General features: G+C 39.2%; 1 protein-coding gene across 2 annotated transcripts in view; it reads right to left on the reverse strand.

Moving 5' to 3' along the window:
- Positions 1 to 21851, reverse strand: part of SPAG16 (sperm associated antigen 16) — a 290439-nt gene that overhangs the window by 103044 nt on the left and 165544 nt on the right. For both annotated transcript variants that reach the window (XM_053470842.1, XM_053470840.1), the window contains exons 13-14: positions 15857 to 15983; positions 669 to 734 (exon numbers count right to left, since the gene is read on the reverse strand). In XM_053470842.1, coding sequence (XP_053326817.1) covers positions 669 to 734; positions 15857 to 15983 — 193 coding nt within the window. The remainder of the gene's footprint in view (positions 1 to 668; positions 735 to 15856; positions 15984 to 21851) is intronic.

A 21851-nucleotide genomic window follows, 5' to 3' on the forward strand; every position in this document is an offset into this window, starting at 1 on the left:
CAGTATACATTGAACTAGTTGGTGAATGTGTTTTGAGTCCGTTCATTAATGGGTAGTTTGGCTCAGCTTGTCACAAGTCATACCGACCTGCATCTGATTTCCCACTGGGCAAAGTAGGCAGTCTCCTAACGAGAGCAGAAAACTAAAGAACACTATGATAAATACATACAGAAATCTTACAAAGAAGAGACAGAAGTTTATTTTGAAGGAGGAGAAATGTTATCACAAGCAGTCATAATCTAAAACTAGAGGGTCAAACATTTAGATATAACGTGATGAAGAGGATGGTAAACAAGTACAGCATCCTCTCAACAGAGGTGGTAGAGGCTGTATACAGTGAGGGAATTTATCCCGAATCTAAGACAAGACCAAGGACTCATTAAGGTCTTCGTTTTAGCAGCAAAATATGGGCAGTTAAATTAGATGTTTCTATGTAACACTAAGACTAAAGACTAAAATCTGGATACAGTATTTCAGATGTGAACAGAATTTTGCTTCTTCATCCCTTAGAGTTATCGTTTTGAAATAATTACTATTATCATCTTTGTCATGAGAACAATGCACATAATTTAAACTATGTATTTTCTGTGTGGAGCACATATATATAATCAATGTTCATATATAAAACTTATAAAACATAGTTATTGGCCCGAGGAACTGATCCTTACCCTAATGTTGAAGGTGGCGTGATTGCAGGAGTAAAGATGTCCATAGAAGGTCTGGGCACACATTCCCTGAAACAAAGAACAAGGTAATTATAATACTCCATTACGTTCAAATAGTATTTATTTAAAGTAATATATATGGTCATAAAGTAGCTTATGTGAGTTACAGTTCCATATTTTAGTTAATAGCTTCTTCCTATGCATTTGTAAAAATATTAAGACGCCTCTGGAATTCAAGGGTTAAGTGAATCTTTCACGTTGCGCTGTGATTCACACCATCTAGGCTTCTCTGCAGACAAGTTTTAATAAATGTTGGGTATAGCTTGAGTGTTTTTAATGCATTCACAAGTGATGTGGTTTGAAGCTGCTGGGAATAGCCAAGCTGTGAATGAACAGGCACACCGAGGAAAGCCAAGTCTCAAGTGTTTTCTCAAGGTCATCATAACACAATGTAAAATAAGCAAAATCATACTGTTTTTAATTAAATAGCATAGGGTGCTTAAAACATAAATGAGATACAGGGAGTAAAACCGTCCTCGTAAATAAATATACTAACCTGGCATTTACAACTTTGTTAAAAATTAAAGAGAGGGTTTATAGGGGGGGGGGATAATCCTTTGTGTTCCACGAGCAGATTTGTAGTCAGTACCAGTCTCAATATGTATTATGACAGACCATCCCAAATGAGCTTCTTCTTCATGGTTGGTTGTATGCAATGTAATTAGATCAGCTTACCTGCCAAACTTCCAAGTTTGACCCAGAGTCTCAAGGTTAAGCCCTGCTTCCTCAGATCTCTGGGTCAGTTTCATCTTTCTCTGGCCACGGGAGCAGGGTTCGGTCACACATACTCCCTACCAACTTGCAACCTACTAAAGAGTGTACCAATTCATGCAACTAGCCCCGACCTATGTGTGACTATACCCTCCTGAAGTCCTCAGAAGAAGAACTCTGTGTAGCCAACTTTGGGAAGTTCCCAGGTATGTTGATCAATGAGAGTTCCTAAAAGTCATGTTACGGAGTGAACTATCCATTATTCAGGGCCAGCTCATCCTTCCTTGCAGGGAAATGCACTGGAATTGGCCCTTAGTTACAATCGCAACTCTCTCTTACACTTCTACTTTACTGAAGAGACACCTGAGTGTTTCTCCTCACATTCACTGTGTACTTCTTTATCGTTTGTACCACCGCAACTGAGCGATAGTGGAATCTGGTATTTCGGCATCTATTTTGGATAGTGTGTTGGAAGCAAAAAGCACACATATGTAGTTTAACATGTGCCTTATAACGGGCTAGCACAACGTACATTAGAACACATCCATGTGAAAAACAGTTGTATGTATCCATCCTGAAGGGTGACCACATCAGCCATTTTCCAGAATACATACACATTTCACACTTTACTGATAGCACAGGTAAAGCGTTAACCTACGGTATGTAGGACGTATAACTCAGTGACTGATGTATTTACAAAGGTCTATACGTCACACATACAGCAGGGCAGCACTTCCTAGACTCTGGTAAGTAACCGAAGATATCCATAATGAAAATGGAGACCCAGGGTATGTTGCATCTAAAGGAAGGGTCCGTCAGTGAAACTTTAGATAAGATATTATATATCACTCTCACACTTGACCATGTGTTTATCTCTGGGATCTGAGGAAAATCAATGTGTTTCTGAACAGAAAAAGTTTGTAGATTTTGTTTATTTATTTAATATTCAAAAACCTGCAAGATCGTGTAGTTTAGAAGTGTTATACTCCAGGTAATTTATACAGTGTATTGTTTACACATCTCTGCATGACCGCTGGGACAGTTTCCTTGCAAGTTCCACAAGAGACCACATCAAATCTACGTAAGCAGCCTAACTCGTGAATAAATCTTTTATGAACAAAGGAATAAGCTAAAAAAGCCTCTTTCTTTACTTTCTGATCCTTCACTTTCAAGATAAAAGTGAATGCTCTCTCTGTGCTGCAGGCTCTTGGAATTCCTATTACTCGCACTACAAGAGCCATTTCACCACGGGCAAGGTTTGAGAACGGGACACAGATGCGATGATTTTCTCCTCGGTAAATCCCAGACTACTGATTATTCTTGCTAGGTGTGGCCGCATGAATAAAAAAAAAAGCAAGATTCTAGGACAAGGTGAGGCAAGTTTAATAGTTATTATCCCTATTAGTGATCACCAGGGCTTGAGTGCCCTTGCAGTTTAAGGACAGTGGCCACCAAATGACGTAAGTATGAGCGCCTGATGGATGTGTGGCTGCATGTTACGTTCTTATCCTCATGCAGCTGGGCATTTCCAGTTGGCGGCTGCCCACTGCAGTGGCATGTGAAGTGTATGGAGGGTTGTTGGCCAGCGCCCCACCGACCATTTGTCCGGTGTGCCCGATGGCCAGTCCAGGCATGGTTATCACTTATCAGCATACCTGGTGACTTCCCTGGGCTAGTCCCATTTAGCCGTTGGTGGGGATGAAGGGAGAGGAAAGTGGGCAGTGATTAGGAGATAAGTGTGAGTGGCCAACATCACTTTCAGAGAATATAGAAACTGACCCAGAGACCCAAGAAAGCAGGGCTTCACCCAGAGACTTCAAACCCCGAGAGGTCCCATGTATCATATGAGAAAAGGATTATCTCTAGTTCCAATACAGAGGAATTCTCAGAAATAACTAGGAATATGATATCCAAAAACAATTTTGCCACAGTTTGAATGAACCTACAGTGCCCTCCAAAACCTAATGCAAAGTCTATATAGATATCTCTGAGTAAAATAAAGTAGCGAGGTTGGAAGCTGCCGTTCTAGCAGAGTCCTTTTCACAGCCTGAGTGATATTACATCAAGTTAAAGCAATTTCTTAAAATTGCTTATAGATAAGATGGTACCTAAGCGATGCAAAGGATCATCAGACATATGTATTTTACTAGAAAAGATATTCCTGACAAGAAATAAGAGGTAAATGTAGTATAACAACTCTTACCAAACAACGTTTGGAAATATCGTCCAAAACATACAAAAAGCTGGACTTTCTGGTTGTTGCTAAACTTAAAAAAAAAAAAAAAAAAAAAATCTTTTGTAGAGGTAGGTGGTCATTGTCTCACTTTGAGACGAATGATTAATATTCATGTGCGTTACTGATGTAAAATGATTAGACTTTCCTCGCATGCCCAGTGTTTTCCATGCAAGATGCCTCACCTTTGTGGTTTCAGGTTACGGCAGCTGTATACATATAAAAACCAATGGCAGGAAAAATTAAGCTCTTATAAATAAATAAATACTACTCCTTTAATCTTATAAGCAAAGAATCGGTTTTCATGTATATCAGTACACATAGGCAGGCTTATAAATAGGTGTTGGAGCAGTTTCTGTAGCCGGGCATCCGATGCCTACTAACTGCTTAGCCCAGCAAAATGCAAAGATTCAGTCAGCACATTTATACAAGATTCAGTTATAAGAAATCATTGAAGCTGCCACATGGATCTGGGGTCCTATCGATACCACTGGAATACATTAAGGTTTTAGAAGGGCCTATTAAGATGGAAAACACTGCCTGTTCTAGCAGTGGAATAATAATCCCTGAACACTTTGGCAGATGCAAGTGTGTTTGTTTTTTTCTGTACCGTACCTTCTAGGAGGGTAGAAATGTCCATTTCCGGAGGAGAAATGTTAGAACAAGGGGCCATAAAAACTAGATGAACAGAGGTTTATAGATAAAGTTTTACTTTTACTGAGAGGGTGGTAGGTAAATGGAAATGGCCCACCAGAAGTTGTAGACGCTACCTGGAGGCAATTCAAAATTGCATAAGATAGGCATAACGCTATCCTGAATCTAAGACAAGACCAATGATTGATTAAGGTTTGAGTCTTTGAATTAGGAAAAATAAATGGATAAAAAGTCTTAAAAGTCCTGCCTTTAAACCACACCTGTAACCACACACCCTAAAACAGGTGACCTTCTTCTGCTATTTCAAATATTAGGAAGTATGTTATAAAGGGATGTAGGAAATATACCTGGCCAGCATGTTTAATAATTGATTAGCATGGGCTTCCTCACATGCACATATTAACTTACTCATTTGCTCGTACTTAATGCCATAGATTGTTTATATACTCCTGTGCACTAGCGGCCTCCAGTGGTTGGAAGCTGCATTGCAGCTTGAAATATCAGGATGTTATACCTATATTAAATTGTATTGCCACTAAACAGCATTGTATAAATGTGGCCTTAACTTTCATGTGATTCTAAGTTAAAACACATGCAATATGTATTAACTTACACAATGTGAACAACTGATTAAGTTCCTTAGATGATAATACCACATACTGTGTAGTCCCCTCCTTCTATGCTGTTAATATTGAATGTATCTGCACATAATCTCGGGTGAATGATTCTGACCATGCTCCTATGTATCATTACCATGACTGAGTATGTAGTTAGAATCTAATGTCCAGATGCTGATGTTCCTAGTAAGGAAATCTCCTTGAAAAGGGTATTTTAATGAAGTATTTAACTGCATGTAAGAATCCATTCTATCATAATTGTGGGGAAAGGGACTAATTTGAGAAAAACCCCTGGGCTTGTATTAATTCCTGTATATTCCTGTATAACCTTATGAGTGATCCATCATATCTCTTTAATGTTAATGTATGTCTTTAATTAGAACCATTTTAATATGCAAATGAAGCTTAATGATCCTTGTTTTGATCTGATCTTCCACCTGAGTACTTATCATTTGTAGATACAAGAGACACGTACAAAGCATATAGAAAATTGTTTGTGCCCTTAGGGTAAAACGTACCATGAAAAAAATACAGGAGTTAAAATATTTATTCATATAAAGAGGGAAGATAAAAGCTACCTGCAAAGTCATATCTAAGTCATAGCTCAGATGCTAACATTTCTTCTGGCTACGTGACAAGTGAAATCATTAGGGAAATTATTCACGTTTAATAAACCAGTCTAAAAGCCTGTTCTGTAGTGTTTGGGAAACCATGACTTTTACGGATTTGAATGTTCAGGCAGGAAAGGGTTGTAATGTTTGTTTGTTGGCGGGGGTGGGTATGATTAATCGCAATCATCAATCATATAAACAGTTAAGAGTGAAGTTGGGCATTTAGAGGAATAGGAAAGGTAAAATAAAATTGAGAGTAGAACCAAGTGATTGGCAAAAATTGTGAAGATTAAGCTTTAATTTGATCAGCAACATGATATTGATTTGTAGATTGGAAGGGCTATAGGTATTGAGGGTATGTCAAAAGTGTAGCGCTAGGGAATAAAAATAATATTCCTTTAGAGATACAGCATTTACCATCATGAAGCAGAACTGATGCTTTTCCAAATCCTAACACTAAGCAAACCCATGTAAAGGCATATATATGGATGAGTAGCCCAGTTTATGTGTGTTGCATGGAAGCAGCAATTTTAACTTCTTGTTGTAACGACCTGCACGGTTAATATCCCCCCAATAAATTACCCCCACCTATTGTAAAGTTGCTGATTACTTCATGCAGCCAGATTTGGTGTTTCAATGCAAGCAGATGCTATATATACAATCAGAAGGTCATGTCCATGCCTGGGAACGCTCCGGGTTTGTCCGGGTCGCTTGAGCGGGGTCTTGACACGCCCCACTACTCACCCATTTCCCCTTTAAATGGGGGGTCTTTCAGGAACACCCCAGACGTCAGCAGGACCGCCCACATATGTCAGCAGGACAGCCCACTGACATCAGTGGGCAGTCCTGGCCGCGTCCCGTAAGCGAAAGCTCCATGTAGCAGGAGCCCAAAAGGTCATGGTCATGGTCATGGTCATGGTCATGTCTTGTAAAACTGTTTAAATTATATTAAATATATAATTCATATCTTTAAATTCAGTTTACGAGACAAGAAATATATCTATACATTCTGTACTTTTCAGTGTATAGAACTCTATTCCTGATGACTTTAGTGTTGGAAAGAAGTGTTGGAAAAAGAAAGCAGGGTCTTGGGATGTATAACGGGAGGCATTAGCAGCTGGAAGAGAGAGGTGGTTCTGCTACTTAGAACTAGAATGTTGTATACAATTGTGGGAACCCCATCTCCAGAAGGATATAGACATAATGGAGAAAGTTAAAAGGAGGGCTAAAATGGTAAATTATTTGCATTTAACAAAGTACAAGTTTATTTCAAAAGAGGAAAATTGATAGAACAAAAGTTCATAATCTATAACTGGAAGGTCGAAGGCTCAGGTGTAATTTAAGGAAATTTACCTACTGACAGGGTGATGGATATGTGTACAGTAAGGGAATTCTATCCTGAATCTAAGACAAGACCAAGAGGATTATGGTTGGTGTCTTTACATCAGGAAAACTGGGAAGAATAAAATGGGCCAAATGGTTCTTATCTGCCATCAAATTCTGTGCTTCTATGTTTCTTATGGACAAGAGCACATGGGATGGAATGCATACTGTCAGAGCCATGATGGATCGTGTGTGCTGATTTGGTAAAAGCTTCCTCCATACATGAACTTCCATGAATTCATTACATAAACAGGTTTCCATTTGATTTATCATTTGCAGTCAAAAATTGCTCAATGTTGCATAAAATCTGGTTAAAACACTGCATGTTTGGCTGCTTTTCAGAGCACAATAACTAATGTGCATTTTTCATAGCAGGCAGCTCCTGGGAAACAACTTCTAATGGAAATGACCGGTATTAGTGATTGAGTAGATTAGTTGTGATCTTGGCTAAAAGTCCATTAGAAGCTGACCTGACGAAGGGCTTATTCTACAGACGCTGGCAAAAGCTTTAACTTCTTAGGATGTGGGTGAAGATATGCTAATAATGCAGAAACGATTCTATAAACGAGTGTTAGGAATGCCCTGAGAGAACAACACATCAGTAAGTGAGTCTTTGAACAGAGGGAAAGTGATGTGATCAGAGGGTTGAATAAAGCCAGCAGCGGAAACCTGTAAGCCGTATGGATTGACTGGCATGGCTGAACCTTGTCTTTAGGAAAGGTTTTTGGTGTAAAACTGACAATTCTTTCATTTGTATCTAAAGCAAAAAAGCTTATAAGCCTTAAAAAATCTTTTTTTAGTAAGTGTAGTGGAGCAAACTATTTCCCGACACTCCAGATATGCAGCTCATCTCTGTCTAATTAAAAGAGGGATTAATTCAATATATTTTTTTCTGTATCTGAACATATAGTATATATCAGCTTTGACAAGGTACACACCCCTCCGAGAAGCAGATCAATATTAAAGGAAATATCATAAAATACTGCTTAGCAAAATAAGACATTCTATGTAGCTAATGAATGGCTTGTTTTATTGTTTGTGTTGCCATAAAGTTGAGCGTAAAGAGCCATAAAGAGCTGACATCTAATAGGACTGCGTGTTTTGTTGCCATTTTAAATGGGTTTGGGTTTCCCATCAATAAGATTCTTGTATATTCCCCTTATTCGAATTAGTTACTTTAATGATTGGGTTCTGCTTATACAGATACTTAAAAAAGACCTCTGCGAATTAGTGGCTCAAACCAATCTAGGTACTGTATGCTCCTTTTGAGAAAGGGTTTCCTGATTACAAATATTGTACTTGTCTTCAAGCCCTATGGATATCGAGTCACTGTTCATTATGACCATCGGGGCAGAGCTGGCACAGCCAGGCTGGTTCAGGGGTAGAGCTGGCACAGCCAGGCTGGTTCAGGAGCAGCGGTGGCACAGGCAGGTTGTTTTAAGCGCAACGGTGACACAGACAGGCTGTTTTAGGTGCAGGGGTGGCATGGGGAGGCTGTTTTACGGGCAGAGGCTCACCACGTCAAAGTGTGGCTTAACGTATAGTTATAGGGGTTATGCTGCGCTACTGTCAATGTCTGGCTCAGTATATAGTAATGGGAGTTATGCTGTACCATATATGTTCAATAAATGTTATTTATTTAAACTTATTTAATTTATTTATAAGTTAGTTTTTTTATTTTTTCCAGTTTACAAATTTGTGAAATAAATATTCTTGCCAACATTATTTTGACAAGAATCCTCCCTGGGTGCCAAGTACTCTAGGTACGCCCCTGGCCATTCTTGTCTCTAAAAAAAATTAAAAAATAAATAAAAACTGCTACCAAGTAAAAAATCCAAAACGATTTCTCACCATTATATATAAAAATCCCAATTTCCTTTGAAAGAAGGCCCTGCTGTAATTAATGCTACAGTTGTTGCGCCTCACACAAAGGCCACATTTAGAAGATGAGGTTGATCTAAAAAACACCTCCTAATAAGTTGTGGGTTAATAGAATATGAGTACAAAGAAACATAAGGTTAAATAAGCACTATAAGGCAAAGTGAAGGGTCAGGGTCCTAGGTTTTATAGGATGTATAAAGAGGTCTTTATGTAGGTCATGAAAATGTCATCTATTGTCAAATTTGATGTTACCATGATTGTTTATGTCCCAGTAAATGAGCTGTCATGAAACCCAACAAGACATTGGACTAATTGAGGGTCGGTTCATGAGCTTTCATTAAATAATGTTCTCATTAAAATTCTGCTTGAAGGAGAGAGGACTCCATTAGTCAGGGTGCTAATTTTTACTGGATTATTGGATGTATATCAATTAAGCGTTCCGTCTTTATAATTGCCAGCTATCAACCACCTAATCCACACCATTCGTAAATGTTTTAATTATTTTTCTCATTAGCATCCTGTGAACTATGTGGGATGGATCTTCTAGTTCCTGTTTCCAAACATCAGGAATTACACGACTTCTTTAGCTTTAACGCACAACCACATTCATCACTCTTCTGGTGCAGTTCTTGATGAAGATATAGTCTGTACTTTGGGAAAAAATGCCCTTTGACTCTCAAACTGTTGAGCGAGCAGCATGGCACACTGGCAATGATTAATGACATTTATCTACATAATCTTATTGAATTCATTATCATTTTAAGTAAAAAAAATACGCATGTTCTCATTCAAAAATGGAATAAGCTCTGATAGGACACCGCCTCTGCCTTCAATTAGTATATGTGTGTGTGTGTGCGTGTGTGTATATATGTGTATATATATATAAAATATATGAAAACCCCATGGCTCCAAAAGAAAAACCATACAGCCATACAGTTAACAATGGAATCTTCCTGGAAATATATTCACCATTATACGGTGAATGTTTGTGGAGGACTACCATGATTCATTTGATAATGACAAACGTCCTTATACTTTACCCCTAGACAGGACAGGGATTGTGGACAAGTGTGTTTTTGTACATAACAGAAAAGAAGAAAACTTACTTTAGCTAATTTCTTATTTTTTTTACTTCAAAAGCCAGAAAAGCTCTTGTTTGGCAGACAGCCATTTGCTTCTCTTTTAATTCTTGTATTTTTTATGCCACTCGGCTCGGCAGATGTTTGTCTAAATCATTGAAGTCTTTGTCTTTTCCGTTTTGGACACTTTTAGTGTTATGTGTGACTCCCTGAATAACAATGCAGATGAATGAATAAGTCAATGAAATAGGAAGGTCTTTGCTGTCATGTTTAATCACATAATGGTAAACTGGGACAAATATGATCTTTTTATGTATTATGGTAATTGCTCTGTAAGAACCACAAGTAAGTGCATTTTTCTTACATGTAATCATAACAATACTACTACAATTAAATGGAAAAGAGGGTAACTTCCTTCAGGCAAGGTAACTTCAATTACAGTACATGACTAGGGATCTGTCCTTAAACTTAGAAATCCTTCCCTGATGTGTCTTTCCTTTCACCAACAGACTAGATCATTGACATATAGGTTAACTGTGTTGATCACTAGATACTAAGTGCAACAGGGCAGAATCTTCTAATAGAACAAAATAAAACAATATTGTTTTTTTCTTACTGTTTCCAGAAATGGTACTTGAGGAATGGAGGACACATAGGCTATAAGCTCCTTAAAGGGGTTAATAAAGAGAGCAGACGCCCATCAAAAAATCAATATGCCTTTTAATTAGCTATACCATATACTACATGACCAATAGTATTTGGATACCCCTCTGATTATTGAGTTTAGGTGTTTCAGTCACACACATTGCTAATACGTTTATAAAACTTAACATACATACAGCCATCGCTATAGACAAACACTGGCGGTAGAATGGGTTGTACTGAAGAGCTCAGTGACTAAATGTGGCACATCTCATAGGATGCCACCTTGGCCAGCAGTCAGTTTGTGAAACTTCTGCCCTGTCATATCTGCCCCGGTACACTGTAAGTGCTATTATTCTGATGTGGAAGCATCTAGGAGTAACAACAGCATAGCCATGAAGTGGTAGACCACGCACGCACACAAGCACTGTGTGTCATGAGCTTCATGAAATGGGTTTCTGTGGCCAAGCAGCTGCACAGGAGATAAAGAGCGCTATGCACAATGCTAAGAGTCAGGTGGAGTGGTGTAAAGCACCCCCCACACACACTGGACTGGAGTAGTGGAAATGTGTTCTCTGAAGTGATGACTCACGCTTCACTATTTGGAAGTCTGCTGGACAAATCTGGTTTTGGTGGGTACCAGGAGAAAGCTACCTACCAAAATGTATAATGCGTACTGTAAAGTTTTATGGATAATTTAAGGATAATGGACTAGGGCTGTTTTTCAGGGCATGAACCTCTTAGTTCCGGTAAATAGTAATGTTAATGCTAAAGCATAAAAAGACATTTTAGACAATTGAATGCTATCAGCAATTTGAGCTACAGTAGCTTGTCTGTTGGATTTGACCACGAGGGCCAGCCTTCGCCCCCACATGCATCAATGAGCTTTGGCCGCCCATGACCCTGCCGCCGGTTCACCGCTTTTCCTTCCTTGGACCACTTTTTATAGGTACTGACCACTGCAGACCAGGAGCGCCCCACAAGAGCTGCGGTTTTGGAGATGCTCTGACCTAGTCGTCTACCCATCACAATTTGTCCCTTGTCAAAGTCGCTCAGATCCTTACGCTTGCGCATTTGTCCTGCTTCTAACACATTAACTATGAGGATGAAATGTTCACTTGCTGTTTAATATATCCCACCCAGTGACAGGTGCCATGATGACAAGATTATCGGTGTTCTTCCCTTCACCTGTCAGTGGTCATAATGTTATGGCTGATCGGTGTAAGTGTACGAAATCTGCTAGTGGACCTTGGGATAATGACTCATGATACAGACAATATGTCTCTGCAAGACCACAATAAAATGAATCAAATCATGAGGGGGCTCGTTCATGTCATAACCTATATATACATGTACAAAAGAAAACTGACAGGTTTCTACAAATGCATTAATAAGCTCACGGGTGAAATTCTCATTTCACCTATTGTTTTCAATTTAACAAATTATAATTATCTTCATAATAATCTGTTGCTTTTAGAACATCATGGGAAATGACTTCTTTATGACTTCAAATTCAAAGGTTTGGAGCCACACATTTGTATATAAATCAGATAAAACTAAAAATGTACCACTCCAAAAACATTCTGGCACTGAATGGGTCAACTTCAATTGGAAACTTCGAGGAATTTTAGAAGCTAGAACTTCTAATTAAACATGTTGATTAAAAAGTTGGCTACAAGTTTGCTAACTATTAAAGTGGCAATTAAAACAAGGATGGTAATTACAGACAAAGAAGAGTGAGCAGAGGATGTAATCTTTCCCAATTGTATTTTGGGTCAATTACTCAAAGCAGATAAAGTCTGAGCAAAAAAAAAAAGGACTTTTGTATTATGTTGTAATAACGCACCGTGCAAATTGGATCGTTTATATGTGAATAACGATCATGGTCATGTCTACCTAATTATTTAGTACAGAAATGTATACATTTCAACCACTTGATCTATTGCATTGAATGGCTGACATGAGAGGTAGAAAATAAAGGCCGAGCCTTAGAAACATAGCAACATAGAATTTAAGGGCAGATAAGAACTATTTGGCCCATCTACTCTGTCTGATATAAGGGATTCAAGCCCCTATCAGTCCTTAGCCTGGTCTCATAGTGAACATAGCTTTGCGTCTACGCCACGGCTGTTTAAATTCCCTCATTGTATTTGCCTCCACTACTTCTGCTGGGAGACTGTTACATTTATCTACTACCTTCCCAGTAAAGTAGAACTTCCTTACATTACCTTTAAGCCTCTGACCCTCTAGTTTTAGACTACGACCTTTTGTTTTAACATTGCTCCTCCATGACTTTGTTCAATCCCTTTTAAGTATTTAAGTGTTTCTATTGCATTTCCCCTCTCTCCTCTTTCAATTTACTTTCACCAACAATGTTTTTGTTGGCGAGGCTGCATGTGACATTAGATTAGTGGATATCTAAGTTAGGACAAGTCATGTGTTATGGATTGTTTAGACTTTTATCAGTTAACGTGGAAGGTCTGAATAAGTTCATAAATTCATAGAAAAACACAGAAAACAGTGTCATTTTTGACAATTATATTAATAATACTTTCCATGATAGTAAACTGATCTATAAGTTACTATTATCACGACTAGCAATAACATTTGCTAGCTCTTGCTACACCACCTCTCTCTGGCCTTGTCTCTAACAGCAGAACTGAGAACAGCAACAAGACACAAGGTAGTTTTACTGCGTCAGAAAGGTCTATCCCAGGCAGAAATCTCAAGGCAGACAGCGATTTGCTGATCTGCTGTCCAAACACAAAGAAATGGACGTTGTTGAGGACTGTAGAGACAGTGGTTGGCCAAGGATGATAGACACATCATGTTTACTTCCCTTGGCAATCAGAAGATGTCCTGCAGTGCCATAAGCTCATCATTGGCAGAAAAGAGTGGGACCCTGGTATACCATGTACTGCTCGGAGAAGTGGTGTTCAAGACTTGTGGCCAAAAAGCCATACCTCTGACCTGGAGGCAAGATCAAGCGACTCGACTATTCACAAAAAACACAGGAACTTGGGTGCAGGAAAATGTCAGCAGGTGCTCTGGACTAATGAGACAAGATTTGAAATAACTGGCTGTAGCAAAAGGCAGTTTGTTCACCAAAGGGTTGGAGAGTGGTACAAGAATGGGTGTTTGCAGGCAACAGTGAAGTATGGTGGAGGTTCCTTGCAAGTTTAGTGCTGAAGTTCTGCAAATGGAGTTGGCCAGAATATATGGTCTCCTCAATAACGATAACTACTGGCAAATGCTTATAAGGAAGCATTGGCTCTAAAATTATTCGGCAGCATGACAACGACCCTAAACATACATCCAAAGTCATTAAGAGCTATATTTAGCGTACAGAAGAACAATGAGTCCTCGAAGTGATGGTATGGCCCCCACAGAGACCTGATCACAACATCATCGAGTCTGTCTGAGATTACATGAATAGAGAGAAGCAACTGAATCATCAGAAGAGAGCTGTGGCCAAAATGTTTGAAACAACCTACCTGCCCAGTTCCTTAAAACTGTGTGCAAGTCTACCTAGAAGAATTGATGCTGTTTTGAAGGAAAAGGATGGTCACACCAAATAATATGTCTATTTTTAAAAAGCATTCTAACTTTACAGTATTTTTTTCACACCTGCCTAAAATGTTTGCACAGTATCTGTATGCCTACACTTTTTTGTACACCTACATTTTTGTACATATCTCAGGCATATCAGTTAGGCAGTGCTTTATCTGTCTGGTTTGGTCTTAGAAGGCCCTTATCTGACATAAAGGCCAACTATGCTAACATGGTTCGTGATAATTGCAGCCTTTACGTGACAATTACTTTAGATTAGAGTAATTAGTGTGTTTAGAAAATGTTTGTAGCATGCACCACTAACACCTCCTAATATAATTCACTCGGCCTGTGTATTTCCGCCTCCCGTAATACAAAATTGTTTTACTTGGGGGGGGGTTGTCTTTGGGGGTAAGTATCTTTGTGTGTTTTAGTTGTACTGTCACTAGGAGTTTCTAGTACAATAAATACTTTAGGAAAAATATACAAGTAATGTCTTACTAAGGTCTTCTGTGTGTGCATGTTGGACAGGATTGGAAAATGCACAGAGTTAGCCGGTGTCTGCATAGCAATGACTAAATATTAATAATCTTCAATGAAGAAATTCAGACTTCTAGGATTTTTGCCAAGTCCTTCCTTTACTATACAAAGTTTCTCACTTTATAAACAAGGGCTGTTTCTTACATTGGCCTCTAGATTAATAATTCTGAACAGGCTAATAGCTACCCTAGTCCTTGGTGTTGAAGCCAACATTTTCACCAGAAACGGAGAAGTTTCTTTACCTTCCACAGAAAACCTCTGTGTTTTGCTACAAGTAGGTCAGTATCAAGCAATCAAAACCATATAAAGAATTGTGGAGAAGGGCTAACAAGATTTCCGTTCCTCTGGGTGTAGCGCTCCCAAGCTGACTATATTTCACTCAGTCTGAAGAGAAAATATAGTATCGATGATGTCTGGTTATGGTAAAGTAAACCTGATTTCCTTTGTCCCATAAGTATACTTGGATACATTTAATGCAATAATTCCCTCAATAATCACTCAAGATAATATTCACTATAAATTCCCCTGATTGCATGGTAATAATCCAAATCTGATATTTTCATGAAAAAAAAGCGTATTCTATGATACAGAATCCATAAGAAAAATACGGAACACGCTATAGAAGACATTTCTGATACACTGTCTCTGCATGTACTCATTGTTATAGGCTTATTATATTAAAAAGCAAGCCTAGCTTCTGTAACAATATATCATAGGGCTCTTATCATTTGGTAAGTAAATTAAGCTAAATCAAATGAAATGATATAAAAGCAAACTGATTAATAAAACATTAGATGCTGAATTGCTTCTTCGGGTCCATTTAAAAAGGGCTTGTTTTATTTTGTAATTCTAAAAGACTTCCTGTTTTTGTGCAAATTACCATGTACAAAAGAAATCCACTTTGGGCGATTAAAAGGTTTTATATCTACAATACTGCAGGGTCTGTATAGCTGGCAGACGTCAGCTGCACAGGCTCCCCTTTAATGCCCCGTGACACCGGCTGAGCAGAACATTTGAGTCTTTCATCCTACAGTGAATTAGATCACTTGCCATATGCTGACCTTTAAATAAGCCACTTTCCTATACACTAAGGAACAATAATGAGAGAAAGAAATGGTGATGAAAGCGATATAAAATGTCCTAGCCATAAGATTAACACTTTACACCATAACAGGTGCGATGCAATATACCTCCGCCTCCGCCAGTAATCACTGGTGTGTGGCCGACTTACCATTCTAGCGTCCCAGAGAGAGAGGGTCTTGTCTGCAGAACTGGTCAGGATGATGTTGGAATATGGCAGGAATTCAATGCTGTTCACAGAATCCACATGGCCACGCATGGTATATCTGCATCTCTCACTGTGAAAGTAATAAAAAACATAATAAGGTTTTACCCACACCTGCATGTAAGACACAATACAGAGAGCCTTGAAATGCTGATCCTTAGTTGGGTTTGTTCTCTTAATAGGTAAGGAATGCTGTTTAAATCAAGGGTTGAATACATCCAAGGAAATAATTTGCATTCGTCCATTAACATTCACCATCATCAGTGCCAGAGTTTTGTATCATTCTCTGCTGCCATTCAATAAAAATCTCCAACAATAAGTACTCATTAGTCCATCTTGTCTTCCCATTATAACTAGATATACAAACCCATTGGTCCATCTTGTCTACCTGTTATAACTATATATACTTGGGAGGTTTATGGCCTGCATCCCTCTCGCTGATGTCAGGGCTCAGTCCCGCTGACATAGCGGTACATGCTGCTGTTTAATAATGCAGGGAATGGGGCGTTTCGCAATGCGGCTCATGCGATTCTGAGTTTTCTGGTGGTGACCCGGAGAAGCAATGCAAACCTGGAGAGTTCCCAGGTATGAATATGAGTTCCATACAAGGCACATCTATCGTTTAGTCCCTTTTTTGTTACAGCGGAGCTCCTGCCAGTCCAAACAGAATCGTTGAATTTGGCAGCAGATAAGAACCATTTGGACTATGTAGTTTGCCTTTTTCCCCCTAATCAGTCCTTTAGGATAGCCAGTTGCCTATCCCATGTATGTTTAAATCCCTTCACTGTATTAGCCTCTACAACTTCTGCTGGGAGGCAGTAAAGGAAAATCCTCTCAGTAAAACTTCCCCACAATACATCAAAGCCTCCGACCCTATAGTTTTAGATTATGACATGTTGTCCTAATTTTTTTTTTTAAATAACCAACCTACTTTATGTACTCATCTGCTTCTGTTATCCCCTTTAGGCTATGCAGATTTAGATCAGTCTTTCCTGATGATGCATCCTGCAAAGCATTAACCAATTTAGTAACTCAATATCTTTCTGGAGATGGGGTCTCCAGAACTCCAAACAATACTGTAGCTGAGATCTGACAAGTGATCTGTAAAGTGATATGACCACCTGCAACTTCCTACTTATAATGCCTCTAGCTATACAACCGGGCACCTTGCTCGCATTTCTTTATGCTTTGTTGCATCGCCTCCTTACCTTTAACTCCTCAGAAATAATTTTGTGGAATTCTTGGATATATTTATGATGCTACATGTGTGTACATTCTGTTCCCAACTTTTCATATTTCAGTCTTATACTGATTTATTTCACCTAGTAGACTTACACAATTGTATTATGCCTACTTTGAATTTGATCCTTTTTTAGATTTTGAAGTCACTTTAGGCAATGAAAAATGTGGATTTTGGCATTAAGACACACACTTTGCGTGTCGATATGCAACGTAATTATAGTTGTTTTGCTTTGCGGAGGACAGATTTCACCTCGTGATGTTGACCTCTCTCAGGGTTGCTTATCACTCAATCTCCGCAGAAACATATATTGCATCTTTAAATAACACATCCCAGATGAATTTCCTGCAGAGCCCCGAGATGTAATTATAATTCACACCCTTGTGTGTCAACAGGGAATACAGGCAGATAATACAGGAAAGCAGAGTACATTGCGCATAAAGAGCTATCTTAAGATGATTGACACAAAGGATAGACAAGTGGGCTGCAGGAAGTCTTGGTTGAGATTAATTATCTGCCACAACCTGAAGAGCCAGGCTGGATTCTTTAGCAATGTGAAAATGGACTAGAGTGATGGACCCTGACAGACTGTGAGTGAAAGAGACAAAGCAAGCACATATATACACCAGGTATACGTATACATTTCCTAGTCTAGGGAAATCTTCATCTAAACAGCTCTTAATAATTATTTATTTAACAAAAGTCACCAAGGCAGAAGAAAAACGAGGGTCATCAAGCATTGTGTGAAATCAGAGCAGCTGAATCAAGGATCGTAATGGGTGCATATGAGAGGAGACCACTGCATAGCTACACCAAGAACCATGGTATAATTGCTAGACAGGGAGCAAATTGGTTAGGTTATAGCTTGCACATGGGACCATCAATACACTGTGGCCCTGGGTGACAAACTCTAGAGTCAAAAGTTGGGGGGGGTGCAAGTTGGCTCTTTCTGCAAAACAGCCTGGTTATAGGGGAGAACTCTGAAGACCCATACTGTCCCAGTTACACTATGGGGGCTATATATAGCTGGCACCACATCCATAACGTGTTGTGCCCAGTGTTGGTCAGACATAGGGCACTTCACACATCACAGCATTGGACTAAAATCACCTACTTGCTTATCTACCAAGCTAAAAGCTATTTTGTGACGTGCTGAAGCAAGGGCCAGGCTTTCTATTAACGTCACAAAAACGCTTTTAACGCTTTGCTAGCGTTAAAAAAGATCCTGGACTTTTAAGACTAATTCCTTTCTGTATATCTGCTCCATAATGTTATTTCGTTGCAGTACACATGTTTGTGTTTAAATGGAAATTTGATTTTAGAAAATGTTAGTGACGGGTTCATTTAACAGCTGTTCTTGACATACAGGTAAAAAGCTGCCCTCTACAAATAATTACATTATTCCATTTGTTGCTCTTGGAACTAATCTGCTATGTGATTGTGTAAAAATCAATCATTTTAGTTCACTCTCTATGCTGTGTATTAAATATTTGTGAAATTACTTTTCGGCGCTAGAATTTTAGTCCTGTTCATTGGACTAGAGATAACCTTTTCCCTTGCCCAAGGAAATCGCTTCACTGTGCATGGAATAATTAAGTTGTCTCCAAAGATATAATAAAAACCTTCACGCCGGCACCATGAGCAGTGGTGAAAGAAATTTTGAAAACATTACAATGGTTATGTAATATGGAGACCGCTTCTTTGTTCAGCCTGATCTAAAAAACATGAGCCACCCTGCCAGGTTATGTTTCTTTAATGGTATATTGGCCTTTGTTGAAGCAAAAGTCTTCATAACTGTGCCAATCGGCTTATGAATTAGTCATTTTATAGGGCAGGTCAGAAATCTGAAGAATATGTCCACTGTTTTAGGGTTGCTTTTAGATTAACTAAGAGAGTCATGCCTTTTGCCCAGGTGAGCGAGATTAGGGTTTGAGGAATCCAAGGAAGCACTCATGATTCAAATAGGCTTTAGCATTTTAAGGACAGTAGCCGAGAAATGACATGCGTGTAGCTGTCTTTTTGGACGCGTACAGCCGTATGCTAGAGTCTAATGCCTTTATAGCGTGTGACTGTCTATATTAAGTACATTAAAAGACAAGCCACATAAGAGATGATAAAAGAACACAGAAGGTGCCATCGGCAACCAGCCCAACGGCTTGCTCCATATGTCCGATGGTCAGTAAAAGTGGTTTTGGCACTTTAAGGCCAGCTGCTAATAAATCTGAGGGTAAAGGTGGGTAGGTAACCTACAGAGTCAAACGACTAACATGCCCAGAGAATTCTTATTATTTATATAGTGCCATCATATTCCGTAGGACAGGACATAAGAATTAGTCAGAGGAGAGGATAGAAGGAGATCATTGGATGAGCGGAGAGACCAGTTCCGAGTGTATTTAGTGATGAGATGTACGGTAGGGGAACCTCTGTGAAGGGCTTTTGAAGTAAGAGTCAGGATTTTGAAATGATTTCCGAAGCGCACAGGCAGCCAGTGAAGAGACTGGCAGAGGGGAGAGGTGTTTGTAAAGCAATGGGAGAAGAAGATAAGTCTGGCAGCAGCGTTCATGGTGGAATGTAGAGGGGCGAGACGGGTAAGAGGGAGACCAGCTAAGACAGCGTTACAATAATCAAGGCGGGAGATAATAAGGGCCTGGAAAAGAGCCTTAGTGGCATCCACACACAATAACCTCAGAACTGCAGTTATATAGCACTGGATTAAATTATTATGTTTTCATCATATGTTTCTGCACAGTTTTTAAATATCAAATTGTACTTCATGGGGAAAATGGCAGCCCTGAGATTATAAAATAGTATTGGATTTCTTCTGTAAACCCCCATCCTCATTGTACACAAGGGTTTCTTATATTTTATATTTTTCAGTCTCTGTAAAGCATTTTTTTTTGCAGAGAGAATGAGATGTTCTTCTACCACACTTGACCTTACTAACCCTGCCTGCAAGAAATATTGTTTGGGTGACACAGTTTTCTCTCTGTATGAAAAGGATGGGTTTCATTCTTCCACAGTTGTCTGGAGCTCAGTCACCTGGTTATCAGAATGGTAAATTAAAAGTGTCACCCAGAACAGAGCATATGGAATAAGATGAGCATTCCACTTCAATTGCAAAAAAAAGAGAATCAGTAATATAGATTGGTTGTTCCCCTAAACCCGTACATTTTTATAAATATTTTCTAAGAATGTAATAATGTGTAGATATTTCTAACAAGTAAACATATAGCTGCATCTTACATGTTAAAATACCTCGGTAATAAGAAATGTTCAAGTGTCCTGCATTCTCATTTTTAAGTGAACAGACCCAACTTATTTGGGGCCAAGGGAAAGCGAAAAAGAGAGAGATAAATAAAAAAGGGAGAGATGAGATAAAGAAAAAGGAGAAAGATAATGAGAGATGAAGAAAGGAGAGGCATGGGGAGAAATAACGAGAAGGGGAGAGATAATGAGAAAGGGGGAGACAGTGTATGTGTTTTGAAAGTGTTGCATGCCAAGCTAGGGCAAGCTAGTTTGTGGATGCAATCTGGGTGCTGGGGCAAGTCCTGTGGATGAAATCTGGGTGCTGGGCCTAGGCCTATATGTGCAGTCAGGGTGCTGGGAAAGTCCTATGTGTGCAATCTGGGTCCCAGGGCTAGCTTTTGGGGTGTGCAACCTGTGATCTATACAATTTAAGGTTTCCATGCATTATTTATTTGATTTATACCTTTAATGCTGAGTTTACATGTGATATTTCAGCTGATCTATACCTGAAATCCTATGTTTCCGGGTGTTGTTCATTTAATCTATACCTGCAAATACATGGTTTGTATTTCTTATTCAGTTGATCTATACCTCCAATGTTGTGTTTGCTTTTGTTGTTATTGGATCTATACCTGAACAAGGGGGAGGAAAGGAGAGGAGTGGCACAACAAAAGAGGGGACAAATTGCCTCTGGGGTAATGACGGGGGGGGGGGTGTTCACCACAGGGCATCAGGACACCTAAGGCCGGCCCTGGATATAACCTAACAAGGGCTTCTTCGGGATGCCTATTAACTTTAGTCGGCAACTTTTTATGGCATCAGGCAAGAGCAGAGATGAAGTGTGATTTTCATGATCTTTTCCTAGCTGTGTGTGACGTCACCGGCCACATATATATCAGAGTGAAAAGTTAGTTGAGGATAGGCAGTCACCACATTGGTGAAGCACAACATATATATTATAATTGCCCCCTACCTTTTTCCCTGTCCCCCTATATGCCTCCTTAAATTGTTGGAGACACCAGTGTCAAGCACTACACTATCAACAGCAAATAAACCCAAATCATTACAGGCATTACAATGTTAGGTAGGCAATGTTTAAATAGTGATGCACAGTCAAACATAACAGCTGACAGGTAGCTGAAATTGCAGAAAGCATCAGAACTCTGATTTTACATAGACATTGGTGGCTACAGTAAAATCACTATGCGGCTGTGGGACATATGACTGTTGTAGCTTCGATTCTCCGGGCTAGGCTTAACTCCCCATTCAAACCCCCCAATAATGACACCACACCATAAATATGGATGAGAAAAGGCCACAGCCAATTTTATTTATTAGAGTCATTGTCACGCCAAAACCTGAAACAATAAACATAGGTGCGTTAACAAGGACAATGACTCAAACACCAACATGTAAATATATACAATAAACACCCAAGCTTGCCAAGCAATCCAG

This window comes from Spea bombifrons, chromosome 7, assembly GCF_027358695.1.
Source record: "Spea bombifrons isolate aSpeBom1 chromosome 7, aSpeBom1.2.pri, whole genome shotgun sequence".
NCBI classification, from domain to species: Eukaryota; Metazoa; Chordata; class Amphibia; order Anura; family Pelobatidae; genus Spea; species Spea bombifrons.